General features: G+C 35.3%; 2 protein-coding genes across 2 annotated transcripts; one reads left to right on the top strand and one right to left on the bottom strand.

Moving 5' to 3' along the window:
* The first annotated feature begins 2,029 nt into the window (after window positions 1-2,029).
* ninaC (STKc_myosinIII_N_like and MYSc_Myo21 domain-containing protein ninaC) lies at window positions 2,030-12,567 on the top strand. Its single transcript, XM_089631027.1, has 18 exons — window positions 2,030-2,323; window positions 3,296-3,400; window positions 4,661-5,040; window positions 6,019-6,109; window positions 6,419-6,700; window positions 6,853-7,241; window positions 7,654-8,199; window positions 8,295-8,587; window positions 8,669-8,952; window positions 9,355-9,647; window positions 10,455-10,604; window positions 10,689-10,789; window positions 10,878-10,949; window positions 11,031-11,218; window positions 11,325-11,524; window positions 11,613-11,689; window positions 11,744-11,851; window positions 11,945-12,567. The coding sequence occupies exons 1-18, from the start codon at window positions 2,030-2,032 to the stop codon at window positions 12,565-12,567; spliced, it is 4,476 nt and encodes a 1,491-aa protein (XP_089487153.1).
* Window positions 12,568-13,238: 671 nt separating this feature from the next.
* On the bottom strand, window positions 13,239-24,838 carry LOC149424038 (uncharacterized). Its single transcript, XM_089631140.1, has 5 exons — window positions 24,579-24,838; window positions 24,012-24,341; window positions 23,318-23,756; window positions 18,899-19,025; window positions 13,239-17,953 (listed from the first exon to the last, which is right to left on the bottom strand). The coding sequence occupies exons 1-5, from the start codon at window positions 24,759-24,761 to the stop codon at window positions 17,749-17,751; spliced, it is 1,284 nt and encodes a 427-aa protein (XP_089487266.1). The 5' UTR covers window positions 24,762-24,838; the 3' UTR covers window positions 13,239-17,748.
* Window positions 24,839-25,586: the final 748 nt, after the last annotated feature.

Raw genomic sequence — 25,586 nt, 5'->3', positions numbered from 1 at the left:
TACCCCGTTTAATAACCCCAAATTTAAAAATTTTCACATTTGACCTTCTAAACAAGAAGAAGGTGACTGGAGGGGTATAACTTCGATCGAAAATTTGAACAGTAATATTGTGACGTCATAGGTTTGCCTAACTATATCCACCAATGAAAAACTCTGAAAATCTATGGAATAAACTTTGAAAGTTTTTCATTGGTGTATAGTATAATAAATAGGCTCCGAATGAGAATTTTACTGTCTATGAATTAGAATATCTATGATTTTTAGGACAAATTTGTTTCATACAAAAAGCCCGAAGTTATCAATCTATAGAATTTTGTTGTTATAGAATAGAATCTAAGTTGATTTATGGGTGACTGTCTACATCAGATTTCTAAAAACCACGTAAAGCTTGGGGGCAACGCCAACGCCGGGACTTCAATAACTTTTATTATTGAAATTGCGTCTTGGCTATTTTGTGTTTTGGATTCCCATTAAAAAAATGTATAACCTTTGAATTTTACCACTTGTATGTTTAATCAATCGGGAAAATATTGATTAAAATTTAAATAATATTTATATGACTTAATATAATGAATGATGTGTGGTGATCGTTATGATAAAGTTTGTCGAACCGTCTAAAGATGGCTTCTCGACTACGGTTGATAATAATATTATGAAGAAAAAAAGTATTTTCAATGATTGCGGTAACTTATTGGATGGAGTGGATTACTTTGTATCGAGGTTACTTGACGTCGACGTAAGCTAAGAAACATCACCAAATAAAACCATTGAAGATATCTCAGAAACATCTTCTGTTTCGCGGATTACCATTAATTATGAAAATAAATAATGTCAATAATAGCCAAGACGAGACTTCATTATTGTGGTGAATACTTAGAGGGGCGATTTAGTGAACCTCAAATGACACAAGAAGAGATTGCCCCAGATGTAAATTCACGGCTAATTGGATTTCCCGACAGTTTTATTTCTTCGGGCGACTGGCACATTAAGCTCTAGATGGCTTCCCTCGGAGCTGTAGACATTATCGACGCGCAAATGAGCTTATTGAATAACACCAACCTGGCTGCTTTCCATTTGCATTCAAATCTTTCTCTAATTTGTGTAAAGTAGTGGTCTTTGATATATGAATAAATTGGGAATTTAATATATGAAAAGAATATTCGAGAGACAATATTGCCGAATAAGGAATCATTATGTTGTAATAACTTTCATTATTATCTTTGGCTAAGGATTTTCAAAAATATAACTTGTGTGTTTATGTCTTAATGAATTGCGAGTCATCTCTGGTGAGCTCTCAAACTGGAGTTCGGGTCTCAATTAAGAAATATTCCAGGATCGAAAACAACATCGATAAGTGGAAGATAAAGTCAGAACATCGACGATTTTCGAAGTGGAAAAATATATATAATTTTTATGTATTTATCTGCTACAGATACCTACGTAATGTAACATCTAATTTATTTATTTTCCGCAATACGTAAACAACGAAATTTCAGACACACTCACTAACGAATAGGATTCACGAATTGGACAACAAGTTTGGGGATATGTAATATTGATATAACTCCATTTATAGAAGCGTATTCTGTAGCAGCACTTCGCTGAATGCTACAAATTATATAGGTAGCGTAGGTAAGGTAAGTAGGGTAAGATATTTTTTGTGATTTATATAGTACTGTTTTAGTATCTATTTCATTTTATAGTATTGTTCATGTTTTAATAACATTGTTTCATATTTAGTTTATCAGTTTTCACGCCTAAAAACCCTTGGTATAATTTTCGATAGCACTAAAATCTCTAAAAATCTATTGAGATGTAAAATCCCAGATGAGTGTCAAATTATAAAAATTAAGCCTATCAAAATATAGTAGGGTTCCGTTTGTTGAAATTTTGTTTATTGGCAAGGTAATGAATAGCTTTTACAACTGTCACTGCCTTATGGCTTGGGATAATGGTTAGTTAGTTAGATAATGGTTTAATTTATTTAGTCTTCTTACAGACGAAAGCGATAGAAGTGACCATTGCCACGATGGGCGAACTCCTGGATCCCGCAACACTCCCGGATCCGCGCGAGCGCTACGAACTGGGCGAGAGGCTAGGCTCGGGGGTGTTTGGGCAGGTGCACGAGGCCACGGACGGCGAGGCGGCGGGGAAGAAGGTGGCCGTGAAGATTCAGACGATCACGCCCGACTCTGAGAAGAGCCTGCTGGACGAGTATGGGATCCTGAAGGACTTTTGCACCAATCACGCCAATCTGGTCGACTTCTATGGAGTGTACTGCGACAGGAGCGGTGATTCGGATAAGATCTGGTTCGTCATGGAGGTGAGATGTATTCATATTTCATTGGTCTATGGGGGGGATTAAATACTCGCGGGCAAAGGGTGTCATGACGAAATTACACAGGCGTGAATTATGCCTAACAATACTCTGTCCATTCCGTCCGTGTGTACACGAACGAAATGGCCGATGGACGAAATTACACGAGGAGTAAAATGAGTATTTCTAATTTATTAAGAATCTCTTTAAATTATTTGTAATCCAGTTAAAAATGGGATTGAATTTAAAGAATGAATTGATAGGTTTCCTTATAAACTTTTGTGTCACAAAAAAATTTAATATTTTCGCATTTCGTCATTATATATTATCAAATCAAATGCAAGTGCATTAATACGTATTCTGATATATTAGGAATTTACTCAAAGTTTATCAGGAAACAGCCAACAATCCCGTTGTTAACCGGATTACCAATAATTTGAAGAGATTCTTAATTAATTAGCAATACTCATTTTTCTCCGTGCACATGAATGAAATTACACGTTGGTACTGTAATTACATGCGTTAAAAAAACTATTTTTAATAGGTTAATTTTTTATGTATTGTATGCTAAATAAATTTCATAATGGAAAAAAACTTTAGTTAGGTTAGGTTTTGTGAAGTGTGTAATTCCAGTAGGAGTAATTTTAGTATGTAGGTGCAATCCTCTTCATGTGTAATTTCCTTCGTGTCTTTCTGGCATTTTAATATCAGTACTTACTAAAAATATCACGACTGTGTAATTTCGTCATGAACCGCTAGGCAAAGTACATTTTCTTTTTCGTATCCATGCAATTGGTAAAAGTAGACACCATCTCCACAGGCTAAATAGATGATAAATAAAGAAGATGCTTTTAAAATCTTGAACCCTACAACTTTGGCAGGTGGGTACGTAGGAACTCATACGGGACACCTTATCAAATGAGTTAGTTGACAAGTTGACAACGTTTAACTAATGGTTTTACGCAATATATTTTGCAGTACTGCGAATGCGGAGCAGCCATCGACCTGGTGCGTGGTCTAATAAGCATGGAGAGGAAAATGAGCGAGGAACACATTGGTTTCATCTTGAAGGAAACTATAAAGGTTCGTTGATATTTTAAAAATTGTTTATTTATTTATATATTCTACGCCCATATGGGCTATTAATGGGCAAACATGCGATAGCAATTATAATGTATCTACATAATATTTCAGTGGAACAGTTATCATAAGTAAAATGTGCATTTAAAATTATATAGAAACATCTAAAATTTCTGCGAAAGTATTGCCAACTGCGTGCAAGAATCTAAATGACTCAATCCTGATATTATTGTTGCAATTAACAAGAATTTTCGATCGACTACATCTATTTGATATGTTGAAGGTCACCTTCAACGTATCTAATCAGATGCAACAAATCGGGACTGTCTATAATTCAAAAAAAAAAATTCAAAAATAAAAGTCTAGTCGGAAACAAGTTTCTATCCGAGAGTTGTAATAATTTTAATTCTCCATCAAGTGGTTGTAATTCGTAGTTTCTATTGGTAGACTGAGTTTACAGTTAATATATCTTCGTATGCTGTATTTTATTAATGGAATCGGAGTGGATTTTGAGGTGTAAGTGAGGGTACCACTGGAGGTAATCCACCGCTTACCCGCCCTGGTATAAGTAACAGATGGTTACTCCTTCAGGGCTCTTACGAGGACTCTAATTTTTTTTTGGTTAAACGATTCTACATTTATTATAAAAATAATCTAGACCCCCAATGCCCCTTCATAGTGGTTAGGCTGCAGAATGCCTACAATATTCACAAAAACACAATTAACAGTATTATGTGAGGACACCAAAATGCAAAATGGCTTTTACAATAGAATGATACATCGGAATATAAGGATACAGTGGTACACAGGAGAATATTAGAAATACATTACAGAATAAGTAATGTGTTCACAAAAATATTATTGCAAGTGTGTTAATAGAAGTATAATCAATACATAATTAAAAGAAATATCTACAAGTGTAATATTAGTTTAATGAATACTATATTTGTATAAGACCTGACATAAATCGAGGTATAAGGTGTTTATGATAATAGATAGTAATTAAAGTACAGAATTTTATAATAACAGATAATATCTTATTTGAACAGAATATTAATATGTATAAAAAAAGTGACTTGTTAACATTTATAATCTAGCAAAATATTATAATAGAGTAATTAGTACTGAGTTTATTGTTACCTTCAAAATAAATTCTACTTGGAATAGCTGGGCAGGTATCGTAATTTGGCATCCATGTAGAAAAAAAGGCATACCTGCCTAATCATTACCTGAACGATGATGATCGATTTTCGTTTTTTGCAGGCCTTGACTTACCTCCATGAGCAAAACGTGATCCACCGCGACGTCCGCGCAAGCAACATTCTGCTGAACCGAGACGGTGACGTCAAGTTGACTGACTTCGGCCTATCGTGTAGGCTGGCCACCGACGAGGGCAAGAGGCACTCCGTGGTGGGCTCGCCCAGCTGGATGGCCCCTGAAGTGGTCAGTGGCGGGGACTCGGAGTACGGCATCAGAGCCGATGTCTGGGCTCTAGGAATCACGGCCATAGAACTGGCTGACGGGAAAGCACCCTTCCAAGACATGCACCCTACCAGGGCTTTGTTCCAGATTGTGAGGAACCCACCTCCGGGATTGCAAAGGGCCTCCAACTGGTCTAATGATCTGAACGACTTCATTTCTGAGTAATCACTTGTATTATAATCCATTATGTTTCATCCACTTTTGCTTACTGTTGGTAGATACCGGGAGACGGTTAAAAGCGTTTTTTGTATTTTCATGCTATTCATAGCATATTACTACATAGACTTTGATCATTAAACATGCACTTGCGGTCATATAATATAGCGGTAATATTTCGTTTATCTTTAATTTTTTCAGTGTTGTAGCGAATTCTTTGGTTCAAGACGTTCTCCATTTTCGTTTCTGCCTCCACTACAAATTATTTTTATTCAAAAAAGACCAATGTGAAATGTAATGTCGCGCGCGAATCTGAAAATTTTACCACTTTACGGAGTGGGTTGATATAAAAACCACCCGCAAACATTGTGTTAAGGAGATACAAGACTCTTAACAACGGCGGTTTTCTCAAGGCTCACACTTTAATTAATTCTGACGAATTTGTAACGATAGTAGTTACTTATATTTAAGATCAATTAAAACAGTATCTTACTATTAAAATATGTATATAAAAAAAAATTAACTTTTGTAAAATGTTTTTCGATTATAAAATTAGCGGCAAGCACCAAATTTGATTTTTCTAGACGAAGAATTAGTAACTTCTCGAGGGATTTCTATAGAAACATCTCAGATTTTATTAATTCGTTCATCAGAAATAATTCAAATAAACACCATGGAAAGATCAATATTCTAGGCCTGATAGGGCATATTCGACTGGGGGTCCACCAATTACGTCGGGCCGTGCGCTGAATATTGTTTGTACACGACTTCATCACTTAATTCGTTAAGATTCCAACTTTACTTTTGAAATTTGCTAGGGCAAATTCAGGTCAAGTCAGTCCAATACACCAGGGGCGCGCGTCGTATATTTTCGTGCATGGCTTCTTCACTTACGTCGTTAAGATTCCGACTTTATTTTAGGGTATTGCCTCGTCTTAATAATTATATATATATTTTACATTGATGAATCCGCTTATTTTCAGATGCCTAGAAAAGAATCCCGAACACAGGCCGTACTCTGCAGAGCTTATTGAGCATCCATTCATCCAATCGCTACCGGACAACGACTACCATGTAAGTCAAATAATGCACCTGTTGGTGTTTATCTGCGGTTGACCTCTAATCCAGTGAAATAATCGTGAACTGAGGAGCCTCAAAAACAACAGTATTTACGTGAATGTTGTTGGCTTAACGTTATAATAAAACCGTTGCAATTTTAACATGTGAAACTAATACTTAATTATATAGTTACGTCTGAAGGGAAAACAAAAGGTCAACATTACTGCCACTTAATTTCTCCACGATTAAACCTTCATGACTGATTATTCAGAAACGATATTCCGGTTATATGAATTAATACCGTACTTAATGTTACTTTTCCAGCTCACTCAAGAGTTAAAGATGCTTGCCAACGAAGTAAGCCAGGCCGGGAGGGAAAATCGTATGCCGGAGAGGCTGATCAGGGATGGAAAGCTGCAGACTGAGACCAGTCCTGAGCCTGAAGCTATGCACGTGGAAGATCTGGCGGCTCTTGAAGTGTTGACTGAGGATTCCATATTAGATGAGCTGCAATTGAAGATGTCTCGAGGATCTTTCCAGAGCTTTGTCGGAGATATACTGCTAATTTTAAACCCAAGCATGGAAATGGATATTTACAACGACGAGGTAAATTGCTAATTTACTCTCAGTTTTTAAATTTACATTTGATGGTTTTCCATGCAACGAAAGAGGTTTGGTAACAGGATTGCACATTGCAAAATGTTGTATATAAAAAGAAATTAAAAATAAAGAATAATAATGAGATGTTGTCATTTCAGTACCACGCCAAGTATCAATACAAATCGCGTTCCGACAATGAGCCTCATATGTTCGCAGTGGCCGATAGCGCGTATCAAGATGCTCTTCATCACGATGAACCCCAACACATTGTCTTCTCCGGTGAGAGTCGTTCTGGAAAAACTACAAATATGCTTCAAACAATGAAGCATTTGGCTTACCTGGGACACAACCGAGACATCACCGGAGAGAGGATAGAGAAGGCTGTGAAGATTCTCCACGCGGCCACCAGCGCGGGTACTTCCATCAATGAAGACTCCACGAGGTGCATTTTGCAGACTCAGATGACGTACAGCAGGTCAGGAAAACTTAGCGGTGCCATATTCTGGCTCTATCAGTTGGAAAAGTGGAGGGTGTCTACTACCGATATGTAAGTCAAATATTTAATCAAAATACAGTCGATTCCGCATCATTGCGATACATTGGTTCCAAATATTTTGTCCCAAAAAAGCGAAAAAAAAAAACAAAAAAATAAAATTTAAAATAAAATCATGAACAAACTTTACGTTGACTAATGTTGGCGGACGGTAAATAGCCGGCGCAGAATTCTGTCGAATGCTGACGAAAAAAACTTGAGATCAGAATTCATCCCAATTAAACGGAATGGTGTCCCAAACAATCAAAGTAAATTAGTTCTAGTTTCTTTATTTGGTTTCTGTTCCTTGGGTTTTAGCCCAAATAACCGGCTGTCCCGATAAACCCGTGTACCATTTAATTGAATCGACTGTATCTATAAAATGTGGGCATGATAACAATAATTGATTGATGTCGTTTTTTTAAAGGACACACGCAAATTTCAACTTGATTTACTACTTTTACGATGGCATGGAAGCAGCTGGTAAATTGAATGATTACAACCTGGAACCTGAGAGGAAGTACAGGTACCTCAGAGTGCTCGACACACCACCTAAGCTACCAAGCAAACGCGAAAACCCAGAGGAAAATGTCCAGAACTTCCACGTAATTGAGCAGTATTTGAAAGATCTCGAGTTCGAAGAGGGGGAGATCGAATCTCTATGGAAGATAATTGCAGCCATACTCATCTTAGGAAATGTCAAATTCAAAGACTGTAACAGCGGTGCAGCAGAAGTAGAAAATCTGGAAGAAGCGAAGAAAATAACCACTCTTCTGGGTTTAGACGAGAGCAAGTTTACCTGGGCTCTAATAAATTACTGCCTCGTGGAAAAGGGTACCGCCGTTAAGCGAAGGCACAGCACTGATGAAGCAAGAGATGCTCGCGATGTTTTGGCCGGAACAATTTATAAACGTTTACTGGATTGGCTTGTAAATTCCATCAATTTAAAGCTATCTTTCAGTCGATCCGTTTTGTGAGTATTCCGTGATTCACTTTATTGTGTAATTTATAGCTTCCTGCAGTACTACCTGTACCTAATTATGCTGATAACTACTTTTGTATTTCTAGTGGAGACAAGTTCTCTGTCAGCATTCTCGATATGTTCGGCTTCGAGTGCTTCCATCGAAACAGGCTCGAGCAACTTATTGTCAACACGATGAACGAGCAGATGCAGTTCTTGTACAACCAGCGAATCTTTGCGTGGGAAATGCAGGAACAGGAGGAAGAGCAAATTCCAGTGGTGACCCTGCAATATTACGACAACAAGGCGGCAGTAGATCAGCTCATGGGGAGGCCACTGGGGCTATTCTACATTCTTGATGAGGCGTGTCGCACTAATGGCGGACAAGAATATATCATGAGTAAGTCGATCATAAACCATGCCAAATATTCAACCAAGTATTACGAATCACGCCACGCTAATGATAACAATATTACTCCAGGTACCATCAAGAATTCGTCCAAGGGTCCTTACGTCAAGCTTTCGGGAAGTCACGAGTTTAGTGTAGCACACTATACCGGCAAGATCAACTACGACGCCAGGGATTTGGCCGAAAAGAATCGGGACTTCCTTCCCCCGGAGATAATCGAAACCCTGAGGGCTTCCAGTGACCAAACCGTGAGGCATCTGTTCACCAACAAGCTGACCAAGTCTGGCAGCCTCACAGCTCCGTCATCCATGATCAAGCAAGCTAACGACAACAAGGAGGATGCGGAGAAAGCAAGGGTAAGCAACCTTCAAATACCAATTCAATTTAACTCCTCGAATCTAGACATTAATTGACTGAGCGTAGCGAAGTCCTGTTTAACTCGACCGTCTTTCATTTCGTCTGTCTGTAAATTTATTTTTACGTCCCGTTTCTGTTTCAAGATGGTGGCCGTCCTATATTTATTCGTCCTATGTTATTTTTATAAATGTAAATCTTCTAGTATATGTTTTGCAGATAGAGACTCCCCACACTTTTCCGTTATCACGAATAATTCGCCAAGAGGCTTTTTTGTTCGTAATGAGTATGACTGCTGGTTGGGGAAGATCGTAATATATTATTATCAAGTAGGTAGCTACATTTATACACATGTCTTCCTTTGAGTGGAATCTCCACTAGTCGAGATTTTCTTGTGATTCCAGAAGTACAACACGGAGTCGAAGGGGCTGTACTCCCAGTTGCACAGGATGCGCACGGCTTCTTGCACCTTCCGCGCTGCCAGCCTGGAGCTGCTGCGCGGGTTGTCGGCGGGCGCAGGTAGCGGGGGCGCCCACTTTGTGCGCTGCGTGCGCGCCTCGCTGGATCAAGGCACGGCGCTGGACTTCCAGCCCGATGTCGTGCGCCAGCAGCTACGCGCACTCGCCGTGCTCGACACGGCGCTTGCGAGACAGAAGGGCTTCTCAGTGCGCATACCCTTTGCAGAGTTCATAAGGAGGTAACAACTGTCATTTATGATTAGCACTTCCCTTTGTCTTTCTTCAACTAATGAAAACAGTTTCAGTAGGACTACCTACACTTATTTTCTTTGTTCAAACGATTACTGGAACTCTTCATCACTAATTCATTACACACGGCCACTACGGCCAGCTACCATCGCCAACTCCCTGTTCGCATATGCGCCTGCCTATCACCCGTCTCTCTTCTACATATTGCAAGAATTAAGAAACACCTGTAACTCAACCACTAGCAAAAAACCGACGCATGTCCTGTCCTGTGCAAAGAAGGAGAGTTTATTTTACATGCTGAGAAAAGGTAATTTCTAAGCTTAAAAAACTCTAGGTGGCATTGAAGGATTGCGATATCTTAGACAGCGGGAGACAAAATGTCAATAACAATGTAAAATACTTATTGAAAGATTGGGGATAGAGTCTTGGAGAGACCGTTTTCGGGAACTCTTTCAGAATGTAGAACGGAAGAATGTCCTATAATATTATGTATATGAAACTTGTGTCAATGCTGGCCGTTCCGTATCGTCGTTTTGGCAATCGGACACCGAAAGTTAAAGTTGTAAGTTTGAAAATAAAATGTTGCTTTACAATTTTTTGTGTATTTATTTCGAGTAAGAACATATAAGGTATCAGGGACTATTAAATAAGGGCTTGCACTCCGTCCCACCCCCGCAATTCCCTTCATAACGGACGTCGCTAGGGAAAGGTTTTGTTCATGGTCCATCCATACAGTATTGATGTTCGTATATTTACTAGTAAATCGGTTGAACAATTTTCCTTTTTCTTTGTTACAGATACAAATTCTTGGCATTCGACTTTGATGAGACCGTTGACATCACAAGGGATAATTGCAGACTTTTACTTATCAGACTTAAAATGGAAGGATGGATTATCGGAAACACAAAAGTTTTCTTGAAATATTACAACGTTGAGTATTTAGCAAGGTATGTACATTTCAAATCAAACATTAAACTAAATACAATATTTTCAGAAAATGCAATGTTAAAAGAATGAGTTTTTACTTGTAGATTGTACGAGGTCCAAGTGAAGAAAATAGTGAAGGTACAATGCATGATGAGAGCATTCCTGGCCCGCCGGCGAATGGAGACCAACAAAACAGCCAAAGCCGGTAAGGAAGCTTATAGCTCTGTATATATCTCTGTACTCAACAAATACACATACAATTATTATGTACAAATAACAACCTTTTCAATTAGCAGCATCCGACCTACAGCGTCAGAATACTAAAGAAATGTCAGAAGAAGACGCCGCCATTAGGATTCAGAAAGGTGAGCCATGGATTGGGTAGTACACCTGTAGTCACATTATGCACTCAAAGTATGTCGCTATTCACCTATCACAATTCTTAGCTTTCCGCGGATACACAGTGCGCAAAGCGTACGGTCCCCTCATCAACAAATCTACGGGTAAAATCGACGTGGAAACGGCAGATTTCCTCCGGCGTTTTGCGAAAAGGTGGCGCAGTCGATCTATATTCCAAGTACTGCTGCAATACCGAGCCATACGGTACCAAGATTTGGTTAACTTTTCGCAACAGGTAATCTTGCACTCTTAGATTATAATATAAAATATCATTACGCTAAAGTAATCAAATGCCCCACTGCCATCAACGTGAAATGTTATTTGGATTTCTCTATTTGTAGGTGCATCTGTTCAATCAGGCGATGATGCAGAGCCTGATGAACACTAGCGCGTGTGTGATACTAGATCGCATAGACCCGCAGGCTAGACCACTACAATTCCTGGGACCCCCTCAATCATCCGTGTGGAAACTACCATTCCGATTATCAGACATCCCTTATTTCGACACTACATATATGTGCGATCCTTCTGCAAAGTGTGGGTAAGTGTTCCAAAACAAACTGTCATCATGGATGCCGACTGACTCATTAGGATTGAAAGCAGGATATTATATTAATGTATATTTCCAGTGACACACTGGCGCTTGGCTACGATTCGGATCATGACACCTGGGACGAGCCACTTCGCAGACGCACTCAAACTGCCAGTCACCAGATCCGGTCCTCAATGCAGAACAGCCAATACCATAATGAAACACCAGCTTCTCCTTTAGGTGTTGCCGCACCCTCCCATGAAGACCTCATTCACTTGCCCTTCAGTAGGGACCCCTCACAACCACCTAAAAAGCTGCCCACTGAATCCAGCACCAGTCGCCAGTCTAACCACAGCAGCTACACTCCACAAACATACAACAGGCAGGGATACGGGTGTATACAAGATCAAGCTTGGCACGACAATGAAGCCCCTACCAGTCGAAATGCAGTTTACAAAAAGAAGCAGGCACCTCCCACTCCAAACAAAGTGCCGTCAGTCAGTAGGCAGCCCACACCAGCTCCCAGATCAACCGTCAACAATAATACAGGTGATGATTGGCAATTCCCCAAACTCACAAAAATTGATGGAAATAAAAACATCTACGGAGGATCCATACCAAATGACATGAACAATCCCATAAAAGAACTTCAACTGCTCGCCGGATCGAGAGATTCCGTAAAGGGGGATGATCCACCATTCAATTTCCAGGCAATGCTTCGTAAAACTCCCAGAAACAGAGCATCCATGAAGCGCACTGGAGAATCACCCATTTCTATCCCAATTGAATCCTACTCGCAAGTTGTTCTTCCCGCCTACTTTGATAATAATTCTAAGCCGCCAACACCAGATCACGGAAAAGGCAAGGCTCCCCCGAGACCCAAGTCTTGTCAAGGTTTCAAAAGAAAAGACTCAGTGGAAAGATTCAAGATGGCTATCAAAAGAACAGATTCATCGCAGGGCTTTGTTTCTGCTTTATTAAATGGCAACATCGGAGAAACTGTAGAACTAGCGCCGGGAATTACAGTAGAGGGATATGTTATTGATCTGTAAATGAGTCTGTTCCAATCAGTCTCTAAATAAACCACTTTCATATTTGTAAAATCATACATAACGTAAAATTTAAGTTAAATTATTGAATATTATTTATCTAAGGTAATGACTATTTGCAATGATTACATATATGTATATCAAAAACCATCCACTTCGTTCCACGGCATTCTTGATTTACCACATTATTTAAGTTGCACCGTGTTGGCATTTCTCACATAATTTTAATTCTGCTTACTTATATATATCGGGGTAATGTTGATTAAATAAAGAATAATAAATATATGTATACATATTATTGTTAATCATGAAATCGTCCAAATATATTGAAAACTATTTATTATTGCAATCTCACGAATCATAAAACTCAATTTTTAAAACAAAATAAGTTCACCAAAAATAAATTGTAGTTCCAAATCTATAAAAAAATAACAAAGAGTAAAAATGAATTTGGAGATACAGAAAATAAGATTTTAAAAATATCCTTCAATATTGTTGCGTCGCCTGTTAACTGTGGAACCTCCGTGACCTTGAGAAAAAATGACACAGTTGACAGGTTAATGCAGTTTTCATTAATATTTTTAAGATATAAAACATAAAAAGGGGGAAAAAAACATTTATTTTTATTTATAAGGTTATTAGTTTATTGATATATAAGAAATTTATTATAAAAATACTGTTGACATAGACATATAAAATCACTCACACATCACAATTATTATTACAAGATTATTGCTCTTATTACATGTGAAAATATTTCCAACAATGTTAATTCAAGGTACAGACAATTTAATCACTAAATACATTGGATTTGATTTTAAAATAACGTGTTTTCTTTCAATCCAAAACTGTCCTAAATTCTGGCAAAAACCATTCCTTATAAAAAATATTAATACCTTCTTCGATTCGCTTTGAAAATGCATTTGAGCAATATTTTTAATTCATAACTACATTTAATAATAATTATTAGTTTCATAATAGGCTAGGTATATTTTTTAAATTTCCAAATATTGCAACCGTTAATCGGAAAGCTATTTTTATCAGCACAATTTCAAATCCAATAGGCGAAAGGCCAGTTATGTACTACTCTTAGAATGATAATATTTTAATTTGACATTTTTGTGTGTTTTATAAAACTGGTGTAATACCTAATATTTATCAAAAAATATATATCAATAGTTATGTATGTGAATACAAATAATTTATATTTATCAACTCCTTCCGTAAAGAAATGATGTAGCATTAGGTATAGTTTCACAGGCTAAATTAAATGGCACATGCTTACTACATAGTTAAATACCCACTTCGACTTACATATTCATCATCACTTACAATTCACTGACTTTATAAAGCTCTCAAATACATTATTTTGTAGAGATCGTTTGTGAATCGTTTGGAATAGATACTCCCACTCAAATTTAATATACATTCTAGCAAATTAGTTGGTTAATTGACATACCTCTTATTCATAATAATAATAATATAAAATAAAGTTATTGTGTAATTGAGATACTCTTAAAATTCAAATTATCTTAATGACTAGTAGAATAATGTCACAGATGCACTAACCACAAATTACTTATTATTGTATGAGAGATTTGGTCATTGCTTCATATTACTGGGTACACAACCCTTCCTTGGCAATATTCACTTCAGCCTTTCAATCAGCTACTCTGTTCGTATAAAAATACTCCAACCTAGTATCCTGGCTTCGGGAGAGTGCTACTGTTCTTTAAACTTCCCATTCAGATATTTCTTAACATTTTATTAGCACTATTATAGGTATAATTTTGTTGCAAATTGATCCCTCAAACATCAAAAAGCAGCTGTCACTAATAAATACATTACATACATACTTAAATACAATGGCCTGCAAATGTAAGCCATATCTCTATATGGCTACATTGTTAATTATATAATTTTGATAATATGTAGCTTCACACAAGCGCTATATGCGGTATTTGGGCATGGCAGAAAGCAGATCATGGCATATCATCTAGGCCAGTGGTCCCCAACCCATTGTCCGCGGCCCTGTTTCGGGACGTATATATCAAATGGTAAGGGCCGCCGCGCAAAATTATGTTAAAAAAATCAAACATCAGTCACTCCTCGACACCAAAGGCGGTCTTGCCTTAACTTAAATAAGGTAAAAACTATTCAGCGGGCCGCGGTAAAATTTTCAAACGTTGACCGGCCCACGGCAATAAAAAGGTTGGGAACCACTGATCTAGGCCATGCCCACACATATAATATACTATGGAACCCGCAACCTTCGCTATTACTAATGTCTTTCTTGGGCGTCTCCGACTGCTTCTACCATTCACTTCTGTATACCACAATGTTACTGTTAAAAAACTACATTACATTGACTTTAATTCAACTCTCTATCTCATTCCGGTGCAGAAATATTGTGTTTAAAATTCCTCGGGCGTCCCCGACTTCTTCTATCATTCAAACCACTCTCTAAACACTGCTGACACTAATAAGAACAGACTTTGAAATATTCTGCGATATCGGTCAACTACTTTTCGATTTTTGCAAGCACAAACATACACGTCAAGAAGATTACGGTCTAGCGTGAGACAACTGTATGGGATTGTATTGCTAACGAATTGGTGATATAGGCATGCTTTTTTTCAGGCAACATTATACTTTTGGTCACTTTAAAAAATATTGCTTTGATTTATCAAATACGTTAGAAACATAAAATCAGCTTCACACATTTTGTTGAATACTATTTATATAAAAAGGCACAACAAATAAGGGATTGAATTTTAGGTAACCAGGTAACTTCAGGACCGTGGAAATTCAATAGGTTTCAACACACTTTTGAATAGTGATGTAAAATCATGAAAGTGATTTAAAAGTATACTTTAGGTTCATAGGCCTTTTTTCATAACTTTTCAAAAGTGTGTTGAATTTCCACTGTCCTGGGTTGCCATGGAACCGAATTTTAAGAAAAAATTTTGATAAAGGGAGTCTAGGGTAAGAGTGCGCATACTTCGGGAGATGATTCTACATGATGGTGGAAGTAAAAAAATACAAAACTTTTTTCAAAATACCATTGTTTTTTAAACACAAAAATATTTTTCCATAGAAGATTTTTTTTCCACAAAGACTTTAAAATTTAGAAAAAGTAATTTATCTTTTTTATTTGTAAGTTAGTACAATTTACCCCCAGACACACCTTGTACATGTATAAAAAATTGCCATTTGACTTTAAATTAGTAATTATAATGCAGGCCAATCATGTTAGCATAGTCGTACAAATACTGACATTATGCAAGTGTTTTTACTAAATATGATTTATTATAATGTTAGTTTTAATGATTAAGTAATTTTTTTAATAGAAGGTTAATAGCACCTGACCGGCAATCAGAAAGGTGCGGGTTCAATTCCTATCGGCGGCATTTATTTTTACTCTGGAAATATTATCAATTTGTATAAGTATTTCAGGCGAATAATTATTGCTTATAAAAATTTATTATTATAAATAATCACAACACCAAAATATAAAATAGCTTTCTCAGCAAAATATTTCCAAGATTATACATACTCTCTTAAACACACATTATATTTATTATGATTGCTTTCAGTTAAGTCAGGAATTATTTAATTATCAAAAATATTTATATACGATAAGAATTAAAATATATATCCATCACAACATTATATCTGAGTACAGTAAAACCTGCATTTAAGGTTCCCAGTTTTCACTCCATTTTGTTTATCTCTGGTCCCAGTAACATTGGAATTACATTACTTTCCTCACAATTACAAAAAGAAACACAAAATATGGGCTCTTAATGAACATACATATATGTATATTGCAGTTCGTTTTGTACATATGCACTGAGATAAGAATGACAGTCAATATGATAACATTTCATCTGTACCCTTCGTGTAGACACTTATTTTAAATATCATTAACCCTTAGAATGCCGGGGGTAAAATGCCAAACACCCGCAGTACACCGACTGACATTATTTTAGTAATAACTTACTTGTTTTTTGCAAACAATGTTTTTGTAAATTAACACCTTACCAGATTGTGTATTTATAAATCTATCCGATGCATTTCTACTTATATTCGGTTATTTTTTTCTCTCTAATATTATAAAAAGATATTATAATATAATGAAGATTTTCGAAAATATAATTGAGATTAATTTTATTTTCCAGCCAAATAAGCTTTCTTCACAATAAAATCATCATATGAGGCTTTCCTGTATATTAATACAGTATTATGACTCTGAAAATGAAAAATTATGACATGGAATTTTTTAATCCTACAGGAACCTCGGAAAAGTCGACAATCTATAGATGTACATATTACCCCGATATAAAACTTATGTGCCGAAAGAAAAATGTTTGGCAAAGGCAGAACATTTGCCAGTAAGAGCAAATGTTCGCAGATGTGCTAACTGCAGTACCCACGCCCTTGTAAAGTTGTATTATGTCTTTCAGAATGGTGAAACTGCTTCCACAACTTCCATAAAAAATAATTGTATGTAGAAGTCACAGGTCTCACATTATTTTTAATTATTATTAAGCATTATTTAAATTATTCAAATTAAAAAAATATATATGCTACTGGAGCAGTTGTCTGTAATAACCACATCATTATTTTTTTTTAAATCGCGTTGAATATTATTGAAAATTAAAAAATATATTTTTCCTTATTTATTTATATCCAATTGAACCGAAATATACCAAAAAAAAGTCAAAAGTTCCTCTAAGGGTTAAGATAGGTACATTATTTCCTTGTCAAACAAATAAAATAAAAAATTGTATGCGAGTCACTCAAACGATTTTTGGTATATTATAAGTTTGCAAAAACATCTTGAGCGATTGCTTGCCTAATGTACCAAATTTATAGAACCTAAAAATATGGAATAAATATTGAAAACTAGGTGGATTCATTAGCTTTAAACTGCATTAAACAGTATTCATATATTTTCTTATGAACACTGCTTACTTTAAGGAATGAGATTAATTAAATAATCTGATAAATATATATACACACCCAACGCTTGAGAGGCTAGGAGTATTTTTTAAGATTCAAAATACCATAAATTCGTGTCAAGTGCAGTGAGCCACTAGGAAATCCACTGTGAACGTCTCGGCACACTATTTTCTTTCCAAATTATCTCATATTTTGAGTAAATATCTACCTGCAATTTCACTAAATATCGTCCACGGGAATGTTAGCCAGGAGCTGCGAGGGGCTTGGGGGCGTTGGGTTGGTGGTGGTGAGCACAGCGTGGGCCTCCATCAGCACCACCAGGCACTTGCGGGCCTCCACGCGCGCCACATCGTGCTTGTGAACCACATGCTCGAACCAACTAGCCTGCGAGGCGCACGTCAGCACGCACAGTTTGCAAACCGGTCTAAAAGAGGCGATTTAATAGCACAAATGAAAATATTATATATTAGGGTATCTAGCATATATTTTTACAGTTAAAAAGGATATTTTAAAGCTATAGTATATGAAGCTGCATAGCTCGTGATGGAAATTACATTGTGAGCTGAAAATAGTTACGATGATACAAATTTCAGAAAGAAAATGATGTATAAATTTCATGATGGCAGAGCTCACCGTTCGAGAGCAATTGGTGTGGCAAAAAGACTTTTTTTTTAAATGGTTACGTTAATCAGTCAAACCTTAGAGTAGGTCATCCAGAAAAATAAATACAGCACCCTCAAGTTCACAAAAATGGCGCTATACACATCATCCAAATATTAATATTCATTTAGTGGCTAACTGGGAGAAACCAGGTCTGAAATGGACCAAGACTTCAACAAAGCGACCCTACCTAGAAAAGCTAATAATTAGGTACTGCTCTAGTGATGGGTAAATTGTATGAAATTTATTTTTGGGGAATACTGCGTATATTATCATCTAAATGGTGAAATTCCCAGACTAACCAATGAGGCTGTCTCCTACAGCGAAATTTCATATTATTTACTATGTACCAAATTAATTAGAACATGCTGAGGACAGAACTTTTTGACTTTTTTGAAAAACACTGAATAGTACCAAAGATATTAGCAGCCGGCCGATAAGGGTGTGATGTCACTCAGCACTGCCATTCTAATGAATTGTACTGATTTGTGTCTCGTGTGACATCACGAGACAAGATTTTATATGTTTTACTACGGAGGCCGTCACTGTCGCGTTGCACTTCTTCCTTTTTTAGCCAACGTTTCGGACACCATTACAGTGTCCATTATCTGCTAGTCTGTCTATCTGTCCAGTAACTGTAACGATGTCTGAAATGTTGGCTAAAAACCCAAAAAATAAATCAAGATAATAAATAAAATAGTCTGCTCACTTATCAGCTCTGTGCCTGGTCTTGATGTGACGCCTACGGTATCCCCAGGTGTGGTAAATCCGGGCGCAGAATGGACAGGGAAACTTCGGAGTCTTGTAATCATTGATGCCACTCACTTCTTTGCAATCTAAAGCAAAACACATTCAGTGTTAAAAGATTACAGAAATTGAGACAGTCGGGCAGCATTGGAATAATAACTTGAGCCTTTCAGACCTGAATTACTATAATAATAAATATAATAAACTGGTAGTAATAAAGCTGGATGCTTGATAACCTTTTTTAAATTTTTTGACAATACTTTTGAAGTTATTGCTAATTTCATTTAAAAGAACATTAGGTCTCCAAATAATACCTTAACCTGCAGGAGCCGGACCCCTGCACAAGCAGTGTTCATGAATAATGCCCACGTAACGAAGCCCTGTGTGTACGTACTTTTGTCATCAAATATTACGTCCGCTATTTAGTTAGAGACAAAAGTAAAAATTTCACTTTATCAAGTATAATATTGTCTAAGGCCTAGCGCGCACCACGATTGTATTTTTTGCGACACTATTTTAAAATCGTGCTATAAGATATCGCAAAAATAATACTGCGCGCATCGCGATGAAAAATTGCGATAATTGTTCATTCTCAACATGGATTTCGTACAAATTTCTTGTATTGTTTTGCTTCTTCGGAAGAGGAGGAATAAAAAAACACATAAATACTGGACTCATCCTTTTACAGCAGAAAGATATGTTAACCACTCAGAACATTAGAACGTCAAAAGACGTAAATATGATAATAGCGGTCAAGACATTAGAACGTCTTTTCACGTAAACGCGCGAGATTTTACAAAAATCGATTTATTTCCATCACTAGTATACGGATTGCCATGATTTAAAAAACAGAGTATCGATAATGAATAACACTACGCGTCTGTATTCAAGAATATCTATGGAACGTAGAGGTGCATTATCTAAGCCGATTGGATCTGTCATCTTGTTCGTTCATAATTTATTGCGTTTCTAAATAATTTATTAAAAATATTTTAGTTTGGACGGTTAATATTTTGAGGTGACTAATAGTTTTTAATTATATTTCTTCAATATATAAAGTGTTATTTCTTTATGATACTCAGAAAAAAGTACATTTTTCACGGCTTTGAAATAATGGTCAGCGATTTTTACATATTTTTGACGTTTTCATAAAATGTATATTTAGAAACGCAAATATTTACGTATAACAACACAATACGATAGTGAATTTCATAATCTTTCCAAAACATTTTTTAGAATGAGGCTACGTTTCCCAAAACGTGAGTTATGAAGCTTTTAGCAAAACTCGTAAATAACACAAAATTTTTCACGTTTTGACAGTTCTCAAAGGAACACACAGTTAATAAAAGTCTTTGTCTGAGAGGTTAAAGGTTTCTTTTATCTGAAATACAATGATCTTCGACAATATCCAAAAAAATTCTTTGGCTATTATAGAATGACGATTCAGACATTTGACAAAGTATTAAGACTTGTTGGACCTCAAATTGCATACAATAATACTAGATGGCGGAATGCAATCTCAGCTGAAGAAAGGTTGTCGGGTAGCGATTTTAAACCGCAGTGCGCGCATTTACATATAACTTCAAATGCTATAATTTTATTTTGCGACAATCGCGTCGCGCGCTGTCGCAGAAAAATTTGACAAATCACAATTTTAAAATAGCAACTTTTGATTTGTCGTATATGCGCGCACATACTTACTAACTCATACGTTGCATTTCTGCGACAAAATTATCGTGGTACAGAAAATCGTGGTGCGCGCAAGGCCTAAGTGTTGGCTTATACAAAAATTATCTTTTTATCAAAGGTTTAATTTAAACAAATATTTTGTAAGATAATCTCTATATCGCCCGGCTGACGGCGGCACACATACAGTCACGCAATTAAATTAATCACTGCTGTTATCTCGTTACGTGTCGGGTCTCGTATCAGCCAGTATCTTTTGGGTGTCTGCATTTTGTTTATTGATGGATATTATTTTATGAGAACTGTGTGTAAAATTGTTTTGTTATATTTATTTGTAAGCTTTTAGTTTTTTTATTCATTGCATAGGCAAAATTATCATAAAAATAAAACGAGTTTACTAATGTATAGTTTTTTTTTTACTTCCTTTCGTTTTTTTTTTTTAATTTCCTCGTGTATTTTTTATTATTTACAATTTGCACGTCACAATGAAGATGAAATTGGAAGTTTTTTTTTAACCAAGACTAGTGTGAAATTGGACACCGGATAATGAAGGATATTTGTATGAAGGTGATTCCAATAATACCGGTCTTACTACGAATGTAATCCTCGGTTATCTCGGTACTTACGCAGTGACATTTTATTCCTGGAATTTTTACACTTTTCAATGGTTCCTGACAATGACTGTGTGTTTCAAATATTATCACACCATCAACGTTTATGTGTATAATCATTGACGTACCCACCATTAAAAAGAATCTAGAAATAAGGTCATCCTATTAAATAAAGACAATGCGCCCTATGATAGATTGTGTGTGCGATGTAAGGGCGGAAAAAAATTGTGAATGTTTATAATGTAAATCAATATAAATAATTATAGGCGGAATAATTAGTTTATCTTAAAATATTATATGTTACTGAAGAAGAAGATAATACTAATAAATCTAAACAATTTTTTTTTTACATAATTTTTTATCATATAAATTAATTATATATATATATATGTATAATTTTAAAAAATACCTACATGATAATTTATTTGTACAATTTTTTTATGATATAAATAATTATTGTTTCATTATCCTAATTATTGTTTCATTATACTAATTATTTTATTATTGGTTGTATTATTATACATATACGTTAATTATTTACAATAATAAAAAGCCAGGTTTTTTTCATTACGATACGTTAAAATTATTTATACCATCTGGGTTTTTTATTTACATAATTTGAGAACGTATCTGAATAGAGCGTATGTGTTAGCTAATTTTACAATCAATTATATTTAGATTTTTGCATTTCTAGCTTCTCGTTATGTGTTTTCTTTTGTTAGGTTGGCAGTTATACTTGCACGCGAATTTTATCATCCAAAATGGTGTGTCAGTTTGCAGATTTTCATGTAAATTAATATTTACGTGAAAATTATTAAATAGCACTGTTTTTCAAAATCGTAAATGCAAAAAGTGGTTGTTTACTGTCATTAAGTTGAATTAAAGGTTTTTTTTTAATGCGTATTATAAACGGTAGTTGTTGGTAAAAGTTTATCCATGTTTGGTTTAGATTTATTAGTGTTATCTTCTTCACGGAATATGAGAATAAGTCGTGTTTATAGAAGAAACTCAATTATCTATTTTGTTATTACGAAATAGATTATGGGATAAGTCAGCAGAATTGTCTGCGAGCTTTATACCTCAATGAATGATAATGCATTTAAAAGTAACATTTACACTGACAAGCCCTATAATTAGAGATGGAAAAATTTAGCATTAATTTTCAGATTTTTTAGCATTAACAATTGGAAATTTTGCGTTTTATAGCATTTTGAGGCATAATTTAGCGTTTTGTAGCAAAATAGAAAATAATGTATTTCCTGAATGTTTTTAGCGCATATTTTAAGTATTTTTGGTAAAATATATGTTTAACCTTCATTTGCAAGTATTTCCATGTGAAAGATTATAAATAATTATTTTTAATATTAAATTAATAAGGAAGGAAACTCTAAGTATGGGTCGAACACAAACACAACAAATGCAGATTGCGATTAACATCAATAGGCGTCATTTATTTCGCACAATTTGTGTAATTTCAAAAAGCAATTTTAGCCTACGGTACAAAAATATTAAATATTTACACATAAAATAGTAACAAAATTATAAAAAAATCGTAATGTAAATATCTATTTTTTTAAATTCTCACATATTATTTTAATACCCGGTATTTTCGGGAAATTCGCACCTATTTCGCTAAATAGAATAATTTAGCTGAAATACGGCCAAAATCACGTTTTTCGCGTTAATTCGCGAAATAGAAATCACTGGAAACACTTTCAAATGCCTTGAAACGCAAAGAAAACTTATAAATGCCCTATTTTCGAAACATAAATATTTTTTCGCGTTTTTAGTTAAAACGAAATTTTGCCATCTCTACCTATAATATAAAGCATTATTTCTGTAAATCCACTTCTCTACACAAACAAATTGAAGTTATCTTTTAGATACACAGTAAATATCCTGAAAAATTGATAATATGTAAAAGTAGGTATGTAGGTACCTAGAATCTAAAATTGACAGTTTTAAATAGTATTTTTTTTTTTAAGAAAAAAACTTGTAAGTTCACTACCACAGTAAAGTAATATAGAAGATAAACGTTACCACTGTACACTATATTGATAGTAGAATAAAATAAATGACTTTACCTGTTTCCAGATTAGGTTCACAATCCACATTCACAAAGCTGGACAAGGATTCCACGGCAATAGTCTGTTCACAGTTTACAGAATCCTCCAGTCCTTTCTCCAATTCAATCCCAGCCACTATATTCTCTTTCCCGCTCTCAATAAGCTCGTTACTCTTGTCTAAGTCAGCATTATGACAAATTACTTTACTCCGATTTTTAAGTTTGGTTTTTTTCTTCTTTGTTGTACATTTACTGGTATTTTTCAGTTGGGTGGTAAGATTTTTACTATTATTTTGGTTGCAAATCTGGTTGTAATCGTATGGAGTATCATAAATCTGGTTGTGGTGAGGCGTGTCACCGTCTGCGTGGCAGGTGGAGTCCATGGTTTCTGTTCCCTCGTCAATGTTGCCCTCAGTTTCAGACCAAACCAGTTCGGGAGGTTCGGTTTTTGGAATAACCTAAAAAATAAATTTATTAAATTTCAATTATGACGATATTAATATTCATGCAGTTTTAAACCTCTATGGTAAAATTATTTACAACTCTAATTGCTAATAATTATTGAAATCGTTGAACGGACTCTTCTTATCTTATTGAAACCTGTAACTAAGACTTCAAATTCACAGAAGATGTATTAAAACAGGTTCCTAAGAAAAGGAAAATTTCATCAGATCTCTAAAAATGTTTTAACGTGAAACAAATTAAAAAGTTACCTGCTCAATGTCACATAAAACATGACTATCATCAACAAAATTATTAGTTGATTCAATTTTTGGGTTTTTTCTAGCAGACTGTGATTCGGTATTGACATTCCAGGGAAGTTTTCTTTTTAGCAGTATCTCAGCATGTTCCTCTGCTTCAGCTTGAGAATCTTCAACAACCGATAGACCCTTTATTTTCAAGGATTCTGCGGCTTTTAATAACTCTGGCAAAAACTCTTGGGTGACATTAACTTCGCCATTGTAAATGAAAGTCAGCAGTGTCTGTAGTGCAAATAAGCTTACTCCTTGCAATATGATTATAGGATGCTTATAAGGATTTTGCTGAAAGAAAACAAAAAATCTTATATTATCTCTTACACTTTCTAAGTATTTAACGCATGTAGAAAACAAGAGATCAATAAAACTTCCAATATCATCAACAGTACAGCTGTCAGATAACCAAATGGTCTATTGAAGATCACAAAACACAAGTTTGTGTTGATATTGTACTATAAAAAAGAAAGGATTGATCACTTAAATTAGTACTGAGTTATGGTAATTAAAAAACAATTGACTTACGGTGAAAATGTTACTAAATAGAGGGCTACAAGCTGACAAAACAACTTTATGAGCCTTCAAACTCTCCCCCTCAGATACTAGGGTTACATCGGTATATCCTTGATTATAAAATAGAGCTTTTAAATTGTTTAACATATTCATTTGAAACCCGTTCCATTTTAAACTTATCTCATTTAATGCCATTTTATTTAAAAAATAATACTGCCAAATAATTATCAATGAAACATGAGGAATGAGGACAATGAAAACAAACACAAAAAACAAACATTGACAAACAACATTTGCGAAATTATTAGAGATGGTATGGTCGTCATGATCGATATTCTTGTACCTGCTACTTTGTCCCGCTAACTTTGGCGTCACTGAATCGCACGAAATTATTTCGGCTCCGAAAAATAGTTACCAGAATATTATAATATAATATTCTATAATAATTAATATTATCAAAATGGTGTTCATCTGCAAGGGTCCCGTGTTCTGTGTCATTTATATTGCAAATTTTACTTCATGATTACTGTTCCTCTAAATTATTTTGTATGTTACATGTTTGTGAAATACGCTAGTATGGGCGTTTAACATAAATAAATAAAATAAAAATCGATTTTTCACTTGCACATGTTATATTTCTATTTGCATACCAAATACAAATTAACCGGTAATTGATTCTTAAAATAACTGGATAAAAAACCGGTTCAATTTTTATTTTTCTTATTTTTAAACTCAGCTTGTAAGACTGAGTTACTGACATCGAGTTGATAAATATGTGATAGGGGGTCTTGCAAGATAAATCTAGTGATTATTGATACCATTGCCAAATAATTTATGAACGACGTACCGGGCAATAGAGGAACCAGTTCTCTTAAAATTGATTCTTAAGAAAAAAAATAACAACGTGAACGGGTATTGAATTTATTTTAATTTCGCCAAATTAATGACGTTTAAAGTGCTATAAAAATGTAACGATATTTTTCTGCTGTGATTGTGACTGTATTACGCCAAGATCAAGAT

This window comes from Hesperophylax consimilis, chromosome 4 (assembly GCF_061612785.1).
Source record: "Hesperophylax consimilis isolate HC1 chromosome 4, BYU_Hcon_1.0, whole genome shotgun sequence".
NCBI classification, from domain to species: domain Eukaryota; kingdom Metazoa; phylum Arthropoda; class Insecta; order Trichoptera; family Limnephilidae; genus Hesperophylax; species Hesperophylax consimilis.
Note: the sequence above shows the minus strand (reverse complement) of the source record. Positions and strands in the feature narration are given on the sequence as shown.

Excerpts from the sequence above, each read along its gene's own strand:
- ninaC (XM_089631027.1), top strand. The coding sequence starts at position 2,030 with ATGGGCGAACTCCTGGATCCCGCAACACTCCCGGATCCGCGCGAGCGC. Across the intron at positions 7,242-7,653 it reads AGGGTGTCTACTACCGATAT|GACACACGCAAATTTCAACT; the intron begins GTAAGTCAAATA and ends GTTTTTTTAAAG. Across the intron at positions 11,690-11,743 it reads CAGACGCACTCAAACTGCCA|CTTCTCCTTTAGGTGTTGCC; the intron begins GTCACCAGATCC and ends ATGAAACACCAG.
- LOC149424038 (XM_089631140.1), bottom strand. The coding sequence starts at position 24,761 with ATGGCATTAAATGAGATAAGTTTAAAATGGAACGGGTTTCAAATGAAT. Across the intron at positions 23,757-24,011 it reads TTTTATGTGACATTGAGCAG|GTTATTCCAAAAACCGAACC; the intron begins GTAACTTTTTAA and ends TTTATTTTTTAG. Across the intron at positions 17,954-18,898 it reads ACCAGGCACAGAGCTGATAA|ACCGGTTTGCAAACTGTGCG; the intron begins GTGAGCAGACTA and ends CGCCTCTTTTAG.